A 22,034-nucleotide genomic window follows, 5' to 3' on the forward strand; every position below is an offset into this window, starting at 1 on the left:
CTTTTTTTTTTCCTGTCGGACCAGACCACACTGCAAAAACGGAGCTAGAAATAAGTAAAATATTCTTTAAAATTAAGGTATTTGTCCTTGATTTGAGCAGGTAAATAAGATGATTTGCCAATGGAATAAGATGTTTGCACTTAAAATAGGAACAACTCATCTCTATCATCTTATTTCAAGTGCAGGGTGTCTAAATGTCTTATTTTAGGGGTCAAAATACTCATTCCATTGGCAGATAATATTATTTACCTGCTAAAATCAAGGATAAATACACTAACTTTAAGAATATTTTACTTATTTTTAGATCTGTTTTTGCTGTGCAGAAGGCTCACTGCTGTAACAACATGCATGCAGGGCCGGATTTACAAGAATGTGGGCCCCTGGGCTACAGCCAGTTTTTGGGCCCCATCCACACATGTTTTTTTTTTAACTCATCCAAACCACTGTAGATTGATCGTTAGTAGACCTTTACATCAGTGGGTTTAAAATTGATGCACGGGCAGCGTAACTGTTCCCTGCCAGTGAGCCGATGTTGTTCCCATAAGAGATGAACCCCAATTTTATTTATTAAACTGATCATATGAATATGAGAAACTAAATCAAGAGAAACTGGATGATTTGATCTCTTTATAAAACAGTTTAAGACTCCGAGCTTAAATCCTCCACTGAACCGTTACAGATGAACAGAGACAGACATGGGGACAAAAAAAAAAAAAAAAAAAAGTTTTTACATTAAGAGTATAAAAAAAAACAGTTTTTGAATTGTCAGATCCAGCAGCAGGAGGCGCTGGTTCTTCTTATTGTTCTCCTCAGGCGATAAATTACACAGCAAAATGTCAAAGATTATAAAAATAAAACTAATCTGAACATTAGTCTTTTTTTTTTTTTTACCAGTGATGGACTCAAACAGCTGCTCTTGATAAGTTCCAGAGTTCACCTGAAGGGGGCGTTGTTCCACCTGTTAGGCAGGTTTTTACCACCGACTCTCAGAACTTTCACAAACAAAAAAAAACGTGATAAAAACGTTTTGTTTTTGAGTCTGTGTGACCCGAGCCTTCAGAGAGATGATGAACCTAAACAAGAGGTTGATAATAATTTGACAAACCAGCGGGTTTGGCAATAAGTTCACAGGGAGCACCGGGTTGGACCTGTGGAACCAGGACCTCAACCAGAGTCAGGACCAGCCTTCCCCCCCCCCCAGCAGCTCCAGTCCGGAACCACAGCACGTCTTCGTCTCATCCGTCAGCGGGACGTCTCTCCAGGACGGTCCACGTCCCCACAGCGTCCCGCCCACTGAGCTGTATAATACACTGGAGTGCTGATTTTGCCGAAAAACTGAAGTCACTGGCCGCCATCTTGCTACTCCCTACTCTCACAGAATCTCATAGGATTTGGTTGCAACAACAAGCAGTTTTCTGGCTGTGTGAAAACGTTTCACAGGTAATTCTACAGTCAGTGGATGTACTAACACTATCAACTACTAGGAAATTAGGTGCTGAAATATTTTACATGTTATTCATATTAAATATATATATGTATATATGTATATATGTATACACATATGTAAATATGTTTTTGTATATTGTTATTTATATATTTATAAATGTTACATATATATTTTTAAATAAATAAAATGCAAAATATTTCAGCACATGACTTTCTCAGTACTCTATAGTTTTAGAACATAACAAAGTATATGGCATTTGACATTTTAAAAGTTTTAAGCCCCCCCTGAACATGAGAAAATCCTCGTTAGTCGATGCTGTAGCGCACATATTCCCCAGTTACTGGGGGAAAATAGGGAGTACCAATATGGCGGCTGGTGGCTTCAAAGCGACTCGTTCTAACAGACGGTGATTAGCACTCCAGTGTGTAATATAGCTCAGTGGTCCCGCCTACATGAGGCTGTTCAGGTGTCCCGGGTGTCCCACAGAGTTCATCATCAGGGCCCTCTGGTCCAGCGCCGCCCTCTCCTGCTCCATCAGAGCCCGGTCCTGCTCCACGGCCGCCCGTTCCCGGTCCAACCACAGCCGCTCCGCCTGCAGCGCCGCCCGCTCCCGTTCCAGAGCCGCCCGGTCCCCCTCCACCATCTCCCGCTCCCTCTCCAGCGCCGCTCGCTCACGCTCCACCGCCTCCCACTCCCGCTCCAGGCCCCCCAGCGTGCCCCCGCACGGCTCCTCAAAGTCCGTGGAGGAGGAAGGCTGCTGGGGAGGGGGAAGGCGGAGCCTGCGTCTGGGGGCGGGGTCCGGGTGCTGATCGTCATCCTGGGTAATGGGCGTGAGGATGGGGGCGCTGCCCGTCAGACGGCCCTCCATGGCGTCATTCATTAGATGGAACCACGGCCAGGAGGAGGCGCCATCCGCTGCACTCTCCATCCCAACGGGAGGATACTTTAGGTCCTGGGGACACGGTGGGAATTCAGAGACTCAGCATTCCTGTGAGATCGGAGCAGGAATCATGCTAAACCCGGACCAGAGGAGGGGAGCAGCTCACCTTGTACCTCCTCTTCAGGTTGTCCCACTTCTTGGCCATCTGGTAGGTGGAGACTTTTCCCTGCAGGCCGAGCTCCTTCAGGATGGCTCTGAGGAACCGGGTCAGAACATCGTCACCATCATTAGGCTTAAAACTTTCCTTTTTGACAAAGCTTCTAGTTAGAGTGGCTCATGTTACCCTGAGCTACCTCTATAGTTATGCTGCTATAGGCTTAGGCTGCTGGAGGACATCAGGGTCTATTTCTCTAACTCTGCTGAGTTCTCCTACTGCTCTCCAATTTACATTAGTGGTTGTTATTTCAAGTTTTAGTTCTCTGTCATTTTTTCTCTTCATAGAAGGTACACCTGGTCTGGCGTTCTGTTAGCTGTGACATCATCCAGGGGAGACAGATCATCCACTATCACCATATAATACAGGGCAGTCAAAAGTAGCCGGTCAACGGCGGCAAATCGCCGTCTATAGCAGCTCTTGCTGCCGCCTACATTTCCCCGATTATATAATGAAGCGATATTTGTGCCTTCTGGTTGAGTGCGCAGGAACCAATCCGAGCTCAACTCTGAAAAACTCTTCTCGCGTGACGCTCGCGGAGAAACAGCCAAGCGGGCGCACAGCACAGCTGGTGTTGAGCGTGGAATGAGCAGGTCGAGCGCACGAGACCGGTCATATATTCACCTAATCTGATCTGTTTTATATGGTGCTAGTAATTCAAATTCAACTAATTTTATGCAAATTTGTTCAAACCCTTGTTAAAACATGATGATAACATGTGAATTTTTTTTTTTGAGAATAATAGTTAAAAAAAACAAAGGTTGTTTGTGAAGAATTGATCATTCACTTTTTTTTTTGCTTTTTATTCAATTTAAAACATGCGCTCACTCTGACTCTATTCTTTAAATAATCACCTGTCTTTAAAGCTTCCAAAATACATCAGGGAGACTCTATTTTTCAAAATTCTCCCCTCCGGGGCTCGAGCACCGGCATAAGTGCACCCTCCTACCTAATAGTGAGTGGCCTGCTACTGTAAAAAAGTTTGACTGCCCTGATAACATAGAAAGTACTCCTGGGTCAATGTGAGCTTCTGTGCTTTCTGTGTCTCTGCTCTGTCTTCTCTAAGCCCCAGTGGGTCGAGGCAGATGAGCGTTCACACTGAGCCTGGTTCTGGTTCTGCTGGAGGTTCTCCTCCCTGTTAAAGGGGAGTTTTCCTCTCCACTGTCGCTTCATGCATGCTCAGTATGAGGGATTGCTGCAAAGCCATCAACAATGCAGACGACTGTCCACTGTGGCTCTACGCTCTTTCAGGAGGAGTGAATGCTGCTTGGAGAGACTTGATGCAACCTGCTGGGTTTCCTTAGAGAAGAAACTTTTTGACCAACCTGGAGGATTTGGCTGAATTTGACTTTGGAAAGAGCCTTGAGATGACATGTTTTGTAAATGGTGCTATATAAATACATTTAACTGAATTGAATCATTATGGTTATCAGCAGAGAGCAGCCAGGAGTCCTCCTTCTCACCTCCAGGCAGCTTTGGCAGCGTTCCTCCTCCCGGTGAAGAGAACCTCGTTGGAAGCTCGGAGTTTGATCATCCTCCTGGTGTCCTGATCGCTCACTGGGAAAACACACATGGCAGAGAGATGCTGCCATCACGCGGTTCTGTAACAGACCCACTTTTTACCTGTAGGATCCCTGACCTTAGGTAAGGCTGGGTTGGCTTTGCCAGCGAGTCACCGTGCTCCATATTTCCCTTCTTCCTGAACAAACAGGCGAGACGGATTCAGGATGGATTCAGATCAGATAAGGGAAGCTTGTGTCCACATCTTTATAACAGAGCAGACGTTTTTTTACTGCAGCTCATCCGTGGAGGTTTTAGCATCGACTGATTCGATCTCAAGTTGTTCAGTCAGGCCTGAATTAAATAAGAAGTCTAGAACAAACCGGACCCAGATAAACCTGCCAGAGCTTATGAAACTATTAGTAAATCCTAACTTTCTGCTCACCTAACATCCAGCCTGAGTTTTCTCAAAGCTCTGTCCTGATGTCTAAACGCTGCTGCCAAGCTATTTTAACATAAACATGCTTCTAAAACTAAATATTAGTTAATAGTCATAACAAAAAGTGCTTTATAGTTCAGATTAGTCTTAGTAACTTAAACAACTGCGCCTCCTTCTGGTGTAAAGTGGTACTGTACTGTGTACATGAGGACACGAGGGAGGAAGGTGGGAATGAAGGAAGAAAAAGATCAAGGATGTAAGGAGAGAAAGACAGTAGGCAGAAAGGAAGGAAGGACACAAAGCACACTGCAAAAAGGGAACTCAAAGTAGGTAAAATCCTCTTGAAATTAGCGTATTTTTCATTGATATGAGCTGGTAAATCAGATTATTTGCCAATGGAATAAGATTTTTGCACCTAAAATAAGAACAATTCATCTCCATCACCTTATTCCAAGTGCAGGATGTCTGATTATCTTATTTTAGGGGTAGAAATTCTCATTCCATTGGCAAATAATCTTATTTAGCTGCTGAAATCAAGGAAAAATACACAAATTTTAAGAACATTTTACTTACTTTTAGTTCCCTTTTTTGCAGTGCAGGGTTAAATGGAGGGAAGGAACAGAGGAATGAAGGGAGGAAGGGAGGACACAGGAGGAAGGGAGGACACGAGGAGGAATGAAAGGAGGGAATAAAGAACACAGGAAAGAAAGAGGAGTGAGATTGATAGTAGGACAGACACAAAGAAGGACATAAGTAGCAATGGATGAAGGATACAGAACTAAGGAAACAAGGACAAGAGAAAACAATGGCGGAAGGATACAAAAAAGAAAAGAAACAAGGGCATAGGTAAGGAAACAAGGATGAAAGAAACAAGGAAATACAGAAGGAAGGAAGAAATAATCTTATCTTGTTCTATCCTCATCCAGACCTGAAAATAAATAAAATCTGAGACTTCTCTCACTTTTATAGGAGAGCTCTGAGGGCGTGGCACACTCCTCCCCGCTGGCGTCGATGTACGTGACGGTGCCGTCAGCCTCGCTGTGGTCTCCTCCCGCCATGCTCTCCAGCTCCGACACGCTGCTCCTCTCCCCCATCAGGCAGTCTCTGTCGGGGGGCGGAGACGCCCCGAAGACGCCGTCCTCCTCGCTGGTCCACACCGGCGTCACCGTGGGAGCTTTGCCCGTCAGCCGTCCCTCCAGAGCGTCGCTCATCAGCTGGAACCAGGGCCAGGAGGCCAGGTTGGTCTGCGCCTCCATGCCCCGAGGAGGAAACTTGAGGTCCTTCACAGAGAAAGAGACGATTGAAGCTGCCGTCTCACAGCACAGAACAAACATTGAGGAGGGTTAGAGAGAGACCGGGTTATTCAGATAAATCACCTAGACTATTTAGTGACCTTCTCACCGGCATTTAGAGGGTTAGGGAGTAATTATAAGAATCACACGCGCAGGTCATAACATGCATTCCTGTTTTTTTATTAAACATCTTTGAATATTACAAATACTGCCTCCTTTATCCTTCTGGTGATGATGACATGGATTCAATACATTGTGCAGCTCTATTTTAAAATTACCGTATTTTTCGGACCATAAGGCGCACTAAATATTCTTTAATATAAGTGTGTAATATCACTCCTCCACGTCCACAGCTCTCTATCCGTCTCTGTCAGGAGGACAGAGTAGCTGGACTACACTGCCCTGTTTCTAATATAAGGCCAGAATAAACGTAACTTTTATATTGAATTAACTTACTAGGTTTATTGTTGCTAGCGCAAACTTCTGGCTGCCTAAAGGCTCCTACATACTGTGAGCTTGGTGGACTCCATGCTGACTCTCCACGGACGTTTTACCTTCATAGCTGAGCGTACTGTTGCCTACATTTCTTGTGGCAAATTCCTACAATTCCCAGACTTTCTGCCAGTGTGACGAAGCGGCGGAACGGATGATAAAATGTGTGATTATCTAGCTGAGCACCTAGAGTCGTTTCTTTTCCAGCAGCTCCCACCTGTCAGTGAGAACAGAGAGGGAGTGTGAAGCTGCGTCCTGCAGACCGCCTGCTTGGAGCAGCTCAGGGTACATATGAAAAAGTTCGTCTTTTCATATGTAGAGACGTCCTGTCTCCGAGAAGTTTGTACACTGCAAAAACAGAACTAAAAATAAGTACAATTTTCTTAAAATGAGTGTATCTGTCCTTTATTTGAGCAGGTAAATAAGATCATCTGCCAATGGAATGAGATTTTTGCACTTAAAATAGGAACAATTCATCTCCATCATCTTATTTCAAGTGCAGGATATCTAATTATTTTATTTTAGGGGTCAAAATACTTATATTTTATGATCTGTTTTTGCTTTGTAGTCTGACCTGAATGCGCGGACCTCAGCGGAGTGAATTACTCCCGAGTACGTGGGGGTCTTTGCATGAATGCGCTTCTAGTTTAGACATTACAGTCAGGCAGTCTTGTAGACAGCTCAGGGGTCCTATCAGGTAGTGACAGTGTACCGTAATGCTCTGAATATCCATTGAGCGGAGCGGCTTTGTTGCAAACCAAAGTCGTTTTGACTCACATTTTAACAGATTTTTGAGCGCATTGTACCACATAAAAACAGTCAGTAAGCACAACGATAATCATATATTGATTTACAGATTTTAAGTGCGTCTTATAGTCCGAAAAATGTGGTAGTCATAAAAATATTTGGACACTCCTTTAAATATTAAGTTAGTTCTAAATAAATGTTCAGATACCGTCATGTTTTTGAATATCAGGAAAAGTGATTTAATTTTCCTTTAAACAACAGTTAATGTGTTCATGAATTCCTTTATCAGTAATGTTGTAAAAATAAATGTACTAATAGGTTCATAAATTTTTATTTAAATTAAATATTTCAGAGTAAAACTGTGGTTACTTTATCAGACTGGAGAACAAACCTTAAATTTAGTCTTCAGGTTGTCCCACTTCTTGGCCACCTGGTCTGGTGTAATCTTCCCAGTCAGACCCATTTCCTTCACAATTCCCCTGAAGCAGAACCAGAACACAGACAAGTGGACCTCAGCTTATGCACACAGAACAGGAACTAGACCAGGGGTGTCCAAACCTTCCTTCACGTGGGCCAAAATAGTAAAGACTAAAGTACACGAGGCCCACAATATATATATACAAACACATCGGTGTGTTAAAGAACTAAAATTACCAGTGCTCCAAAATATATATACATGAAATAATTTAATTAAATTAGTCTGATTTTCTGTTGAAAAGAGAATATGCCAATAGATCCAAGACTTAAAAATAGTTTTGCACATTTGCCAAATAAAAATTTGGTCATCTAGTTTTCAAAATCTCTTGAGTTTTTATTATTTAATATTTATTTTTGTCTATTCTCAGCAATAAGAAGAGCATTTGGGTCAGTCTTTCTTTCAAAATGCTTGCTGTATTTAACCAATTTTAATAAACAAATAAATAAATTTGTGGACGAAAGTCTGCATTTAATTCATTGGATGGTCGTGGTCCCATTTGCTATGAGATTAAAGAGAATGTATAAAGTATAGCGATTAAAAGACATACTTTGTGTTATACTTAATATTTTCAATTGAAAAAAGATTTTAAGTGGTCTGTAATAATTTTCCCTAATTAAAAACTGGTGGAGCCACATTTGACAAAATGCAGCTGCACTGCAAAAACGGAACTAGAAATAAGTATAATGTTCTTAAAATTTGTGTATTTGTCCTTAATTTGAGCAGGTAAAATAAGATGATTTGCCAATGGAATAAGAACTTTGCACTTAAAATAGGAACAATTTATCTCCATCTTATTTCAAGTGCAGGATGCCTAATTATCTTATTTTAGGGGTGAAAACACTCATTCCATTGGCAAATAATCTTATTTACCTGCTCAAAAAAAGGCACACCCCATCACAAAGGACACTTCTCATCCTGGACATTCTCTGTTTACACTGTTGCCTTCAGGCAGACGACACAGAGAAATCAGAACAAGAACAAACCGTTTTAGAGACAGTTTTTATCCGACAGCAATAACAAAACTAAATGCAACCAAAAATATAATAACCATTAATTATCATGGATGATGTGTGTGAGAATGTGCCATTTTTTATTTTTTAGTTGTTTTTATCAGTTATTTGTTATTTATTTCTTATATTGTGTGTAAATTGAGGGACAGAGATTTATTTATTATTTATTTATTATTGTTTTGTTTTTTTTTAAACATATGCACGGATCGATGGCACTTTTTAAATTTCGTTGTTCTTGTGACAATGACAATAAAGTTTTTCATTCATTCATTCATTCATTCAAATTAAGGACAAATTACGTTAAGAACATTTTACTTATTTTTAGATCCGTTTTTGCAGTGTGGGGAGGGCCGCACAAAATCAGTCCAGGGCCAGCGAATGGCCCCCGGGCCGCACTTTGGACACCCCTGAACCTTTGACAGGAAGCTTGGACGTTACAGCTGCAGGTATAAGTGGAGACGTTCCTGACCTCCAGGCGGGTTTGGCTGTGTGCCTCCTGCCGGTGAACAGCGCCTCATTAGCAGCTCGCAGCTCAATCAGCCGCCTGGTGTCTTCCTCTGTCACTGTGGACGTTCAGAAGTGTTACTCTGAGTAAACCCATCCAGAAAGATGGAAAACCTGATAAAAATCTGCGTCCAGTTGCCGTTCTCTCTCACGTTTGTAGGTGAACTCGGTGATCCGGTGCAGATCTGCCAGGGCGGACGAGCCGTTCTTCTCTTCGGTATCCACCAACAGATCCATCTCGGACTCTGTCAGGAACTCGGCCATCCCTCCGCGGCTCCGCCTGGCCCGTTTTTTTGGCGTCGGCAGGAGAAGCTCGCACTCCTCGTCTCCGTCCTCCACGATGGGGGCGAGGATGGGCGCGGCGTTGGCCAGGCGGCCCTCCATGGCTTCGTTCATCCGGTAGAACCAGGGCCAGGAGCTGGGGTTGGTTTCCACCCCGCGGGACGGAAACTTCAGCTCCTGGACGAGACAAAAACAGATCATCATCGTCATCGTTTGACCTCCGGCTAAATTAAAGCTACATTAAACCAGATCCAGAATCAGATCTTGGTGCCGTTTGAGCCGCTCAGGGCTCCAGTGACCCGGCACACTGCAAAAACGGAACTAAAAATAAGTCAAATGTTCTAAAAATTAGTGCATTTTTCCTTGATTTGAGCAGGTAAATAAAATGATCTGCCAATAGAATAAGAATTTTGCACTTAGAATAGGAACAATTCATCTCCACCATCTTATTTCAAGTGCAGTATATCTAATTATCTTATTTTAGGGGTCAAAGTACTCATTCCATTGGCAGATAATCTTATATACCTGCTCAAATCAAGGATAAAAACACACATTTGAAGAACATTTTACTTATTTTTAGATCCGTTTTTGCAGTGGACTGCCGCATCAGGGCGGTTTACATACCTTATACCTCCTCTTCAAGTTGTCCCACTTCTTGGCCAGCTGTTCTGTGGTCAGCCTCCCCTGAAGCCCGAGCTCATACAGGATGGCTCTGAAGAACAAAGAGAGAACCGTATTATTTTCTGATCCTGAGACGGTAGCCACACTAAAATAAAATAAAACTAAAAATAAGTCAAATCTTCTTGAAATTGATGCATTTGTCCTTGATTTTAACAGGTAAATAAGATGATTTGCCAATGGAATGAGATTTTTAGACTTAAAATATGAACAACTCATCTCTATCATCTTATTTCAAGTGCAGGATGTCTTATTATCTTATTTTAGGGGTGAAAATACTCACTCCATTGGCAGATCATCTTATTTACCTGCTAAAATCAAGGATAAATGCACTAATTTCAAGAAAATTCGACTTATTTTTAGAAGATTTAAACGACTGTTTGAGAGAGAGTTTCTGAAGAGACCAGAACCAGACATTTACTGCTGATGGTTGGTTCTGGAACAGACGGTTCTGGACCAGGTGGTTCTAGATCAGAGGCTCCTGGGGAAGGACTCAGGTCAGTTTTGCTAGAGAAACAACTTTACGGCTTAAGTACTGCAAAAACAGAACTAAAAATAAGTAAACATCTCTTGAAATTAGTACGTTTGTCCTTGATGTGAGCAGGTAAATAAGATTATCTGCCAATAGAATGAGTATTTTGACCCCTAAAACAAGATAATTAGACATCCTGGACTTAAAATAAGATGATGGAGATTAGTTGTTCCTATTTTAAGTGCAACATTCTTATTCCATTGGCAGATAATCTTATTTACCTGCTCAAATTAAGGATAAATACACTCGTTTCAAGAAAATTTTAGTTGTTTTTAGTCCTGTTTTTGCAGTGAGGAGGTAAAGAAATGAGCTGGGAAGAGGGGCTTAAATCGTCTGGACATTTCAAAATACGCAAAAATCATCTGCTAATGGAAATCAGGTGATTTTCAGCTGTAACCGGTGAGATATTTTAAAAACGTATCCTTTTTCTGAGCAGTGAATGCACCACACTAAGCGCAACATGGGTCGTTCTGGAAACAACACCGGGGTTTGTAATAAGACTCCCAAGTTTAGCTACTATCAATATCAGTGAGACGTTTGAGACGTAGCAGAGATACAGGAACACATCCAACAGGAAGCCGTTTTCTACATCTTCAGACTTGTCAGCAATTAATTTGTGCTAATGGAGAGTGCAGCTTTTAAGCAGATAACAGGAAGGCTGTGGGGACAACAGCAGAGTTTCTCTGTTTTATGATGTCAAGCTTTCCATCTTTGTTATTAACCATAGGAGGTTCATAAACGTAGGGAGCCTTTTGATTATATTAAAGTCAAGGTAAGGATCCACATTTTCTAGAGTACACACATGGCCGTTTGTCTTAATGCTAGCAGTGCTAACTGTGCAAAGCATGTTGATTTCTAACTAAGGATCCAGAATGAAATGTGACCTCCATGCCCACACAGAGCCAAACTGGACAGGCAACCACGCTTCAGCACTCATACCTGAGGGAAATTCTCACATGCATGCTAGTTTAACTAGGAGGTTAAGATTATTCTGGATGAAGCTGGAGCAGAGGGAACGCATGCATGCACGCGGGAGAATGTGCTGGTCCATGCAGAAGGACCAGAGGTGGGATTTAGACCCAGGACACTGCAAAAACAGATCTAAAAATAAGTAAAATATTTTTAAAGTTAGTATATTTATCCTTGATTTGAGCAGGTAAATAATATTATCTGCCAATGGAATGAGTATTTTGACCCCTAAAATAAGATAATTAGACATCCTGCACTTGAAATAAAATGGAGATGAGTTGTTCCCATTTTAAGTGCAAACATCTTATTCCATTGGCAAATCATCTTATTTACCTGCTCAAATCAAGGACAAATACATTAATTTTAAAGAATATGTTACTTATTTCTAGTTCCGTTTTTGCAGTGGACAATGTCGCTGCAAGGCTGCTAACAAAAGCACCAACGTGCAGCCCCATAATCTAGCCTTTGTTTTAAAGTAGTAAAATTAAGCTTTAAGGCAAATCGCTCACACATTTAAACTGACGTCTTCTCTGCTCCTGATTTAAATACACTTAATGAGTTCTCGCTCCACAGGAAAGTAGAAAAAAAAACAAATTCTCAAAGCCGTTCTTGCACTATAGATATCACACTGCAAATACAGAACTAGAAATAAGTAAAATATTCTTTAAAATTAGTGTATTTGTCCTTGATTTGAGCAGGTAAATAAGATGCTTTGCCAATGGAATAAGATTTTTGCACTTAAAATACGAACAATTCATCTCCATCTGCTTATTTTAAGTGCAGGATGTGTAATTATCTTATTTTAGGGGTCAAAATACTCATTCCGTTGGCAGATAATCTTATTTACCGGCTCAAATCAAGGATTAAAACTCTAACTTTAAAAACATTTTACTTATTTTTAGATCCGTTTTTGCAGTGCAGCATCGGCACATTAGAGGGGATCTGTGTTCAGAACATCTCAAGTTGAAATATTTAACTGGAGGTCATACTGATTTGCTTAAAAAAAAAAAATACACAGTTTGAACAAACAGTTCCTCTGGTCTCCATGAACTCGTGCTCAGTTGAGAATCTGCAGTTCAAACTGTGACGAGCTGCTGATGGTCTCTGACCCACGAGGGAATCTCACCTCCAGGCGGGCTTGGCTGAGTGCTTCCGGCCCGTGAACAGCGCCTCGTTCGCAGCTCGGAGTTTGATCATCCTCTCCGTCTCTGCCTCGGTCACTGTTAGAGACAAACATGGAGGAAGTTCAGCTCCAACGGCAACAGAGACGCAGACAGGGGGCGAAGGAGACGCTACGGTCAGATCCTCAGCCTGCCAGCTGGTCAGACACACAGAGGTTCTTCCTGCTCCGGACCAGGATGATTCCATAAAACGAGTATGGCTGAACAATTAATCGCATTTTCAATATAATCGCGATTTAAAAAAACGCAATTTCCAAATCACAGAGTCTGCAATTTTTGGCTATGTAACAATCAGGGAATTAGACACGTCCATTAGGTGTTGGTAAAATGTTTAAAGTGGGTTTGCCTCCACATGGAAGGGAAGACAGTTGCAGCAGTGAGATAATCTAATTTTATTACTTGTTTTAGAGTTTATATAATCATACATAGCATTATGTACAGGTCAATCAGTTTAATACATAGACTTGTTTGTTGGTTGCACTTTATGTTCAACAAGGATTGATGTCCAAATCAACTAAAAGCTGTTCTCTTGAATAATATTCTAATTAATAGAAACATTAAAAGTTCTTGTTTTAAATAGTCCTTGTTTACAAATGTCTTTATTTAGAGGCCATTTTTGTTGCTTGTGGTTAACGCAGAGAAAAGTCAAAATTGCAATTTTGGTTGAAATATATTGTAGGCAGAACGCAATCATTTCTGCACCGAGTTTAAACGCTGTGGCTCTTTTTTGCACAGTGAGGAAAAAAAATTATTTGTTGTTTGTATATGTTTAAAAAAACATGATAAATTTAACTGGAAAAAAAAAAAAAAAAAAAAAAAAAAAAAAAAAAAAAAAAAAAAAATCGCATTAAATCGCAATATTAAGACAAAAAAATCGTAATTAGATTATTTTCCAAAATCGTTTAGCCCTAAAAACGAGTCGATTTAAAAACAAAGACCCAACGCTGATCTCAGGACCTACTTTTGTACGTGCACTCGGTCATCCTCCTCCATCCCATCGGCATGCCTCCGGCGGGCGGCGCCTCGTTGTGGCACGGCTGGTCTTCCTCCATGGGCTCGCCCGTCACCGTCTCGTCCATCTCCGTCTTGATGAGGAACTCCAGGATGTCCGTGTTCTCCTGGTTGTGGCAGGGCTGACAGTCGGGGTGGTGGGCTGCGTTGCCGGCCGTGTCCGGACTCAGAACCAGGCTGCTGTTGAACAGGCGGCCCTGCATCGCTTCGTCCATGATGTGGAACCAGGGCCAGGACTCCACCACGGCACCAAGGTGCTCCTGACCCTGGTAGGGCTGCTTCAGGTCCTGAAAGAGGAACACCGTGACCCAAACGGAGCGAGACGACAGGCTGCAGGAACTGGTAGAAGTTTGAGATCAGAATAAAATTTGTGCACTGCAAAAAACGGAACTAAAAATAAGTAAATGTTCTTAAAATCAGTGTATTTTTCCTTGATTTGAGCAGGTAAATAAGATGATTTGCCAATAGAATAAGATTTATGCACTTAAAATAGGAACAATTCATCTCCATCATCTTACTTCAAATGCAGTATATCTAATTATCTTATTTTAGGGGTTAAAATACTCGTTCCATTGGAAGCGAAGCGAATCTTTTTAAAACCCCAGCAGCTCGGTGTCGTGATCTTTGGATCAAATCCCGTCCTGCTGAGCTACACGAACAGAACTCGAACATCTGAAGGAGGAATGAATAAATGATGAACTGAGGCGGGTTTACAGTCTGACAGGCTGGTTCTAGAGGTCCAGCTGGTCCAGACGAGCGTTTAATGTTGGAATATTTTTGAAATAGTAATCAAAAAAAGATAAAATTATCCATCAGGATCCTTATTAATGTTAACTGCAGCTCTCCCTGATTTTGGACTTGTTTTCCTCCTAGAGATTAGTAATTTTTCTCCATTAAGGCTCTTTACATAATGCACTGCAAAAAACATGACTAAAAATAAGTAAAGGTTCTCTTGAAATGAATGTATTTGTCCTTGATTTGAGCAGCAAGTTTAAATGATCTGCCAATGGAATAAGATTTTTGCACTTAAAATAGGTGCAATTCATCTCCATCATCTTATTTCAATTGAATTTTATCTAATTATCTTATTTTAGGTATAAAAAATACTCATTTCATTGGCATATCATCTTATTTACCTGTTCAAATTAAGGACAAATACACTAATTTCAAGAAATTTTTACCTATTTTTACTGGGTCCATTACTATTTTCATCTCATATACTTCCCTCCAGCAGGTATTACTCAGTTTTTAATCATCATCCTTCATCATTTTTGTGCTGATAACGCCCAGTTTACATGTGCTCCAACCCACAACGCGTGGATACACTGCAAAGACGGAACTGGAAATAAGTCAAATTTACTTAAAATAAGTGTATTTGTTGTTGATTTGAGCAGGTAAAAAAAAGACTATTTGCCAACGGAATAAGATTTTTGCACTTAAAATAGGAACAATTCATCTCCATCATCTTATTTCAAGTGCAGGATGTCTAATTATCTTATTATAGGGGTCAAAAAACTCATTCCATTGGCAGATAATATTATTTACCTGCCCAAATCAAGGATAAATACACTAACTTTAAGAACATTTTACTTATTTTAAGTTCCGTTTTTGCAGTGTAAGTTATCTAAATTGATCACGTGCTTAACTCAGATAAAATACCGGGTGGCTAAAAATCCAGGGAAGCAGAAACAGATATTAACCCAGTTTGAAAACAGACCAGGACATCTGCCCAACAGTCCACTGATCCTAACTAGTGAGTTGTGTTATGTTTTTTTTAATGTTTTTTTAACCCTGGACTCACGTGAAAAATGTTCCAGGAAGGGACGACACGAGGAAGGAAAGACAGGAAGGAACGACGAAAGGAAAGAATGGAGACATGGCAAAAAAAAAAGGGAAGTAGGACGGGACACAAGAAAAGACAGGAAAGAAGGAAGTGAAGCAGGAATAGGAGGTAGGACGCGAGACAGGAAGGTCACAAGGAGGGAACAGTAACGGCGCAAGAACTAAAGAAAGGGACAAGAGGATGTGAGGGACGAAGGGAGGAAGCAAGAAAGGCCGAAAGAAAGGAAAGACAGGTCACAGGATACAAGGAAGAAAGAAAGGAAGGAAGTAGTGACACGACATTCCCTGGCCCCTTTAGACAAAGGCAGAGAGAATAAAGTCTGGACATATTCACTAACGGCCTTTTAGCACACATAGGAGCCCTGAACGGTAAACAGGTTGCAGGAATTACGGCAGAAACAGCAGCAGCTTCTCCTTCCTAAGCTACACTGCAAAAACGGATGTAAAAATAAGTAAAATGTTCTTAAAGTTAGTGTATTTGTCCTTGATTTGAGCAGGTAAATAAGATTATTTGCCAATGGAATGAGTATTTTGACCCCTAAAATAAGATAATTAGACATCCTGCACTTGAAATAAGACGATGGAGATGAATTGTTCCTATTTTAAGTGCAGAAATCTTATTCCATTGGCAAATCATCTTATTTACCTGCTCAAATCAAGGACAAATGCACTCATTTTAAGAACATTTTACTTATTTTTAGTTCCGTTTTTGCAGTGTAACTCCCAGATTTGCCCAAAATCCACCAACACCTGCTAACACCTTCTAACTATACTTTCAGTTTTCGCTTCTCTTTGTGCTCAAAAAGCAGAAAGTGTTAGTTATGCCCTGCACCAGATAACTGAAAGCCATCCAGGTTTCGCCCCCCAAGGCTGTGGAACAACCTTCCTCCTCCGCTGCCCTTCGCTGAATCTCTGGATTCTTTACAAAATAAAAGCATCTGTTTACATAGCCTGGCATTTGCCTTATTAGCTTTAATACCTGCCATCTTATCTATGCTCCTATATTGTTCTTTTAAACGGCTTATGCCTACTTAACTCCTATTCCCAACGTTTAATGCAGTGTGATTTTTTATGTTTTATCGCACACGGCCCTTTGTGACCATGTGCGAAGCTTTTTATTCTTTTAATCCCCCTGAATTCACCTTATATTTGGTGCGCAGGTTGTCCCATTTCTTGGCAATCTGGTCGGCCGTCAGCTTCCCCTCCAGACCCAGCCCCTTCAGGATGGTGCTGAGGAACAACGGAGGAAAACATCTGAGACCGAAGCGACCTGACGTTATCGACTTTATCGTCTACCACTTTACAACAAGCCTCCCCTTATAGATGGCTGATAAATAGTTCATGGATATGTTATTAATTAATCTGTAGACACGTTATAACTCATTTGTAAGTCTCTATTATGCATTAATGAGGAGCCAGCAAGAGATAAAAATGGCCGGTTTGTGCTTACAGGGTAGTAACTTAGTCTGAAATGATTGATATAAGCAACTGTAACTGAAATATATAGTTGCACAGATTAGGCTCACTATTTTGTAAGTGTAGTCGCCATTAAGTAATGAAGTAAGTTTATAGGTTAATTACATATCTATAAACTATTTATTAGCCATGTATAAGGGAAGCCTTATTGTAGAGTGCTACCGTCTCGACGCTTGAGCAGTGATAGGGTAGGCAGCAGCAGCAGAACATCGGATGAAAACAAAAAGGGAGTAGATGTCAAAATAAGACCAAAACTAACTAACAAAGAATTAATTATTTTTAAATAATATATATATATATATATATATATATATATATATATATATATATATATATATATATTTAATTTTTTTAAAATTTTTTTTACTCCACTCACAGTTCGACAGTGAAAATAAATAACCACATATTGCTGACATTGCTTCTGTGCTTGGTTTAAACATCCCACAATCCTCTGCTGTGTCACTATTGGTCACATGACCAAACAAATACCACATGGCATTACATTATATACCTTTAAACTAATAAAGCGCATTCAACGGTGGCCCAGAAGTTTTTCTGTTTGCGCTCGCACAAAAGAAGCTGACGGTCCGGATGGTGCTACTGGTTACGACTGGACGATAAGTCAATAACTATATATATCGATCGTTAGACGTCGATCGATATATAGTCAAAAAGTTCAATAGAATAAAAAATGTCCTTCCTTTTATATTTTAGCCATGTAGGTTAATTACATCCTCCCAACCAATCACAATGCAGAACCAGGAACTCTGTCATCACACTCCGACCCCTTCAGAGTTTTTTTTTTTTTTTTTTTTACTTGCAGTCTTGGTAAAAAGTTGGTTGACTAAAGGTTTGAGTTTGAATTCAGTGTTTATGTTCTGTATCTAAAAATAAGTCACGAAGCAACAGCATAAAATTACCAGGGCTGCACTTAAAATATATGTTTTGAATTTGTTGATAATTATCGGTATCCGTCAATATGATTTTTATTTTCGTCCGTCCGTCCGTCTTCTTCCGCTTATCCGGGGTCGGGTCGCGGGGGTAGCAGCTTCAGTAGGGAGGCCCAGACGTCCCTCTCCCCAGCCACTTGGGCCAGCTCCTCAGGAGGAACCCCAAGGTGTTCCCAGGCCAGCTGGGAGACATAGTCCCTCCAGCGTGTCCTGGGTCTCCCTCTAGGCCTCCTCCCGGTGGGATGTGCCTGGAACACCTCACCAGGGAGGTGTCCAGGAGGCATCCTGACCAGATGCCCGAGCCACCTCAACTGGCTCCTCTCGACGTGGAGGAGCAGCGGCTCTACTCTGAGTCCTCCCCGGATGACTGAGCTCCTCACCCTATCTCTAAGGGAGAGCCCAGACACACTACGGAGAAAACTCATTTCAGCCGCTTGTATCCGGGATCTCGTTCTTTCGGTCACGACCCAAAGCTCGTGACCATAGATGAGGGTAGGAACGTAGATCGACCGGTAAATCGAGAGCTTGGCCTTTTGGCTCAGCTCTCTCTTCACCACAACGGATCGGTACAGCGCCCGCTTCACAGCAGACGCTGCACCAATCCGCCTGTCGATCTCCCGCTCCATCTTCCCCTCATTTGTGAACAAGACCCCAAGATACTTGAACTCCTCCACTAGGGGCAGGACATCCTCCCCAACCCGGAGAAGGCACTCTACCCTTTTCCGGTTCAAGACCATGGTCTCGGATTTGGAGGAACTGATTTTCATCCCGGCCGCTTCGCACTCGGCTGCGAACCGCTCCAGTGAGAGCTGTAGATCACGCCCTGATGAAGCCAATAGGACCACGTCATCCGCAAATAGCAGAGACGCAATCCTAAGGCCACCAAAACGGATCCCCTCAACACCTTGGCTGCGCCTAGAAATTCTGTCCATAAAAGTTATGAACAGAATCGGTGACAAAGGGCAACCTTGGCGGAGTCCAACTCTCACCGGAAACGAGTCCGACTTACAGCCGGCAATGCGGACCAGACTCTGACACCGGTCGTACAGAGACCTGACAGCCCTTATTAAAGGGTCCGGTACTCCATACTCCCGGAGTACCCCCCACAGGATCCCCCGGGGGACACGGTCGAATGCCTTCTCCAGATCCACAAAGCACATGTAGACTGGTTGGGCAAACTCCCATGCCCCCTCAAGAATCCTGCTGAGGGTATAGAGCTGGTCCAGTGTTCCACGGCCAGGACGAAAACCACACTGCTCTTCCTGAATCCGAGATTCGACTATCCGACGGACCCTCCTTTCCAGAACCCCTGAATAGACCTTACCAGGGAGGCTTAAGAGTGTGATTCCTCTGTAATTGGAACACACCCTCCGGTCCCCCTTTTTAAATAGGGGGACCACCACCCCAGTCTGCCAATCCAGAGGAACTGCCCCCGATGTCCACGCAATGTTGCAGAGCCGCGTTAACCAACACAGCCCCACAACATCCAGAGCCTTAAGGTACTCAGAGTACCTTAAGGCTCTGGATTTTTATTTTATTGATGTGCTTTTTTTTCCTTATATATCATCCAGCCCTACCAGCGGTACAGATCGGGTGGTGACACCCCTCCTGAAACATAAACATCAAGGCAAACGTAGAAATAAACTTTGGTTTTTAATATCGACCCATTTACGCTACCCTTTTAAACCGATCCATGCCGAGTTTGGACCGAGCTTGGATCAGTTAACCGTGCCGAGCTTGGTTCTGACGACCGCTTACACACCACACTAGCACCGTTCCTCGCCTCCTAGTGATGATCTACGGTACTACTGCTCTCTAGGATTGAAGGAGGGAATCAAGCAAATAAAAACGGAGGCGTCTAATCAGGATTTACAGACGCAGGAAACAACGACAGACGTTGAGGTTCATCACGCTGCTAAGCAGAATCATCACTGGAAGCCGTGTGGCACGGTAAGGAAGCTAGCATTATTATGAATCTCTGAAACCGCAAAATTAGTCAGCTGACTGTAAGGAGTTATCAGAGAACCGAGCCACTGATGAACCGGGCCGAGCCCACCCCTTGAACTGGTCTAGATTTAGCGCGGTTCGGTTGTGTCTGGCACGGTTCAGTTCAGTTTGCGATCCATTTAAGGCCCGTTTACACTACACCTAAAAACCGAGCCATGCCGAGACCAGTCCGCGCTTGGATCAGTTACCCAAGACAAGCTGGCCCGTTTACACACCAAGCTTATCCCGGTTCCTTGGGTGCTCCTCGCCCCCTAGTGGCGATCTGCGGTACTACCACTCTCTCGGATCCTGCAAAACAAAACAGCGGCGCCCGTAACATTCAGGAGGTTATGCTTGATATTGTGATATTTCGCTGTTTGTGGAGAGTCAGGCGAAGAAGGAAACCTTTGGTGAATTTACTTGACAGAGTCGGCTTTTGGGAAGTGGATAAGACAAACGAACGTCTAATCAGGATTTACAGACGCAGGAAACAACGACAGACGCTGAGGTTCATCACGCTGCTAAGCAGAATCATCACTAAAAACCGCGTGGCACGGTAAAGAAGCTAGTATTATTATGAATGTCTGAAACCACAAAATTAGTCAGCTGGCTGTAAGGAGATGAAGCGGTCTGCTCATGCACTCTTTGTTATCAGAGAAGCGAGCCACTGATGAACCGGGCCGAGCCCAGGCATAGAACTGGTCTAGATTTAGCGCGGTTCGGTTGTGTCTGGCACGGATCACTTCAGTTTACGATCCATTTACACTCGATAGTTATCTTAGGTACCGAGCTCGGACCGTTCTCGGCACGGTAAAAAAAAAAAAGGGGTGGTGTAAACGGGGTATTTATCGACCCAGTTTCACTTATGGGACAAATAACAATATTTTCTTAAAAAGGTTACGAACATCGGCCGATACCGACTGGTACATCGGTCCAGAGCCGGCTGAAATCTGTCCTCTGGGGCCGGACCAGATGAAGTCCTTCAACCCAACCCAATCCAAACAGAACCAGCCTGAGAATGTCAGTCCATTTCAAACCCGGAACCAGACAATTACGTTTAGACCAAGTCAGCACCTTCGGCTGGATTCACAGAACCGGACCATCAGACCTGCTCACCTCCAGGCGATCTTAGCAGAGTTCCTCTTCCCAGTGAACAGAGCCTCGTTGGAGGCCCGGAACTGGATCAGCCTCTTCACGTCCTCCTCCGTCACTGTGGGTGAGAGGTAACAGGTAAAGCCGCAGGGCAGCACTCCGGGCTCACAGGTCCGCAGATACTCACTCTTGTAGGAGTTCTCCTGGAGGTTCGGCTGCAGGCTCGGTTGGAGGCTGGGCTCCATGGTGATCATATGGGAGACCAGGGACTCGTTCTGGTGTTCGGGTCCGTTTCTTAAACAAAGTTAGCTCATCGTGTACTTTTGCTTCGGAGCGCCTCGGTCCATTCAAGCGAGGTTCGGTTCGGTTCGGTTCGGTTCAGCTTCGATCGATTAAAACCGTCGGTTAGCTGATCAGGCTAACAAAAACAAACCCAAACAGAACCGAGCTTCCTGCCGAGCTGAGAGTCCGCCTACAGACAGCCGGGACAGGTTCCGATGTCCGGCATCTCCCAGAACTCTATGACACCGCTCCAGAACCGGGCAGAAGCGTGAATAAACCGTCAGCGGTACCGGGAGCTAGCTGCTGCTGCTGCTGCTGCTGAGGAAAGGAGCGCTCGATAACTCCGCCCACACCTCCCTGAAGTCATGTTGCAGAAATCTGGAGAGGGCGGGGCTAAAAATATTATATTATATTATATTATATTATATTATATTATATTGTATTATATTATATTATATTATATTATATTATATTATATTATATTATATTATATTATATTATATTATATTATATTATATTATCTCACCCAGTGAACGCTGGAGATATGCACCAGCAACCCCCGCGACCCCATGAGGGATTACGCGGTTTGGAAAATGGATGGATGGATATATTATATTATATTATATTATATTATGTTAGACTATATTATATTATATTATGTTATATTATATTATCACAACAACCCTATAGGTTATTTATTTTTCAAACTGTGAAAACGACATTAAGCTCTTTTTGACTATATTCTTCTGT

The 22,034-nt window shown here is 42.5% G+C and overlaps 1 protein-coding gene across 1 annotated transcript; it reads right to left on the reverse strand.

Annotated features, from left to right (window-relative positions):
• Positions 1 to 612: 612 nt before the first annotated feature.
• On the reverse strand, positions 613 to 21,617 carry LOC105929716. The gene is made up of 14 exons (XM_036125461.1): positions 21,190 to 21,617; positions 21,027 to 21,120; positions 16,641 to 16,728; positions 13,607 to 13,943; positions 12,591 to 12,684; positions 9,910 to 9,997; positions 9,156 to 9,462; positions 8,969 to 9,062; positions 7,403 to 7,490; positions 5,442 to 5,760; positions 4,005 to 4,098; positions 2,494 to 2,581; positions 1,897 to 2,399; positions 613 to 1,291 (listed from the first exon to the last, which is right to left on the reverse strand). Coding segments are annotated over exons 1-14 (2,262 nt in total). The 5' UTR covers positions 21,257 to 21,617; the 3' UTR covers positions 613 to 1,290.
• Positions 21,618 to 22,034: the final 417 nt, after the last annotated feature.

Source organism: Fundulus heteroclitus, chromosome 2, assembly GCF_011125445.2.
Source record: "Fundulus heteroclitus isolate FHET01 chromosome 2, MU-UCD_Fhet_4.1, whole genome shotgun sequence".
In the NCBI taxonomy this organism is placed as follows: Eukaryota; Metazoa; Chordata; class Actinopteri; order Cyprinodontiformes; family Fundulidae; genus Fundulus; species Fundulus heteroclitus.

What these genes read in the sequence shown, in the direction of transcription:
- LOC105929716 (XM_036125461.1), bottom strand. Translation starts at nt 21,256, where the DNA reads ATGATCACCATGGAGCCCAGCCTCCAACCGAGCCTGCAGCCGAACCTC. An exon ending in CCAGGAGAACTCCTACAAGA is followed by an intron (nt 21,121 to 21,189) that starts GTGAGTATCTGC and finishes TCTCACCCACAG; the next exon opens with TGACGGAGGAGGACGTGAAG. An exon ending in TCAGCCAAGCCCGCCTGGAG is followed by an intron (nt 9,998 to 12,590) that starts GTGAGATTCCCT and finishes TTTGTTCTTCAG; the next exon opens with AGCCATCCTGTATGAGCTCG.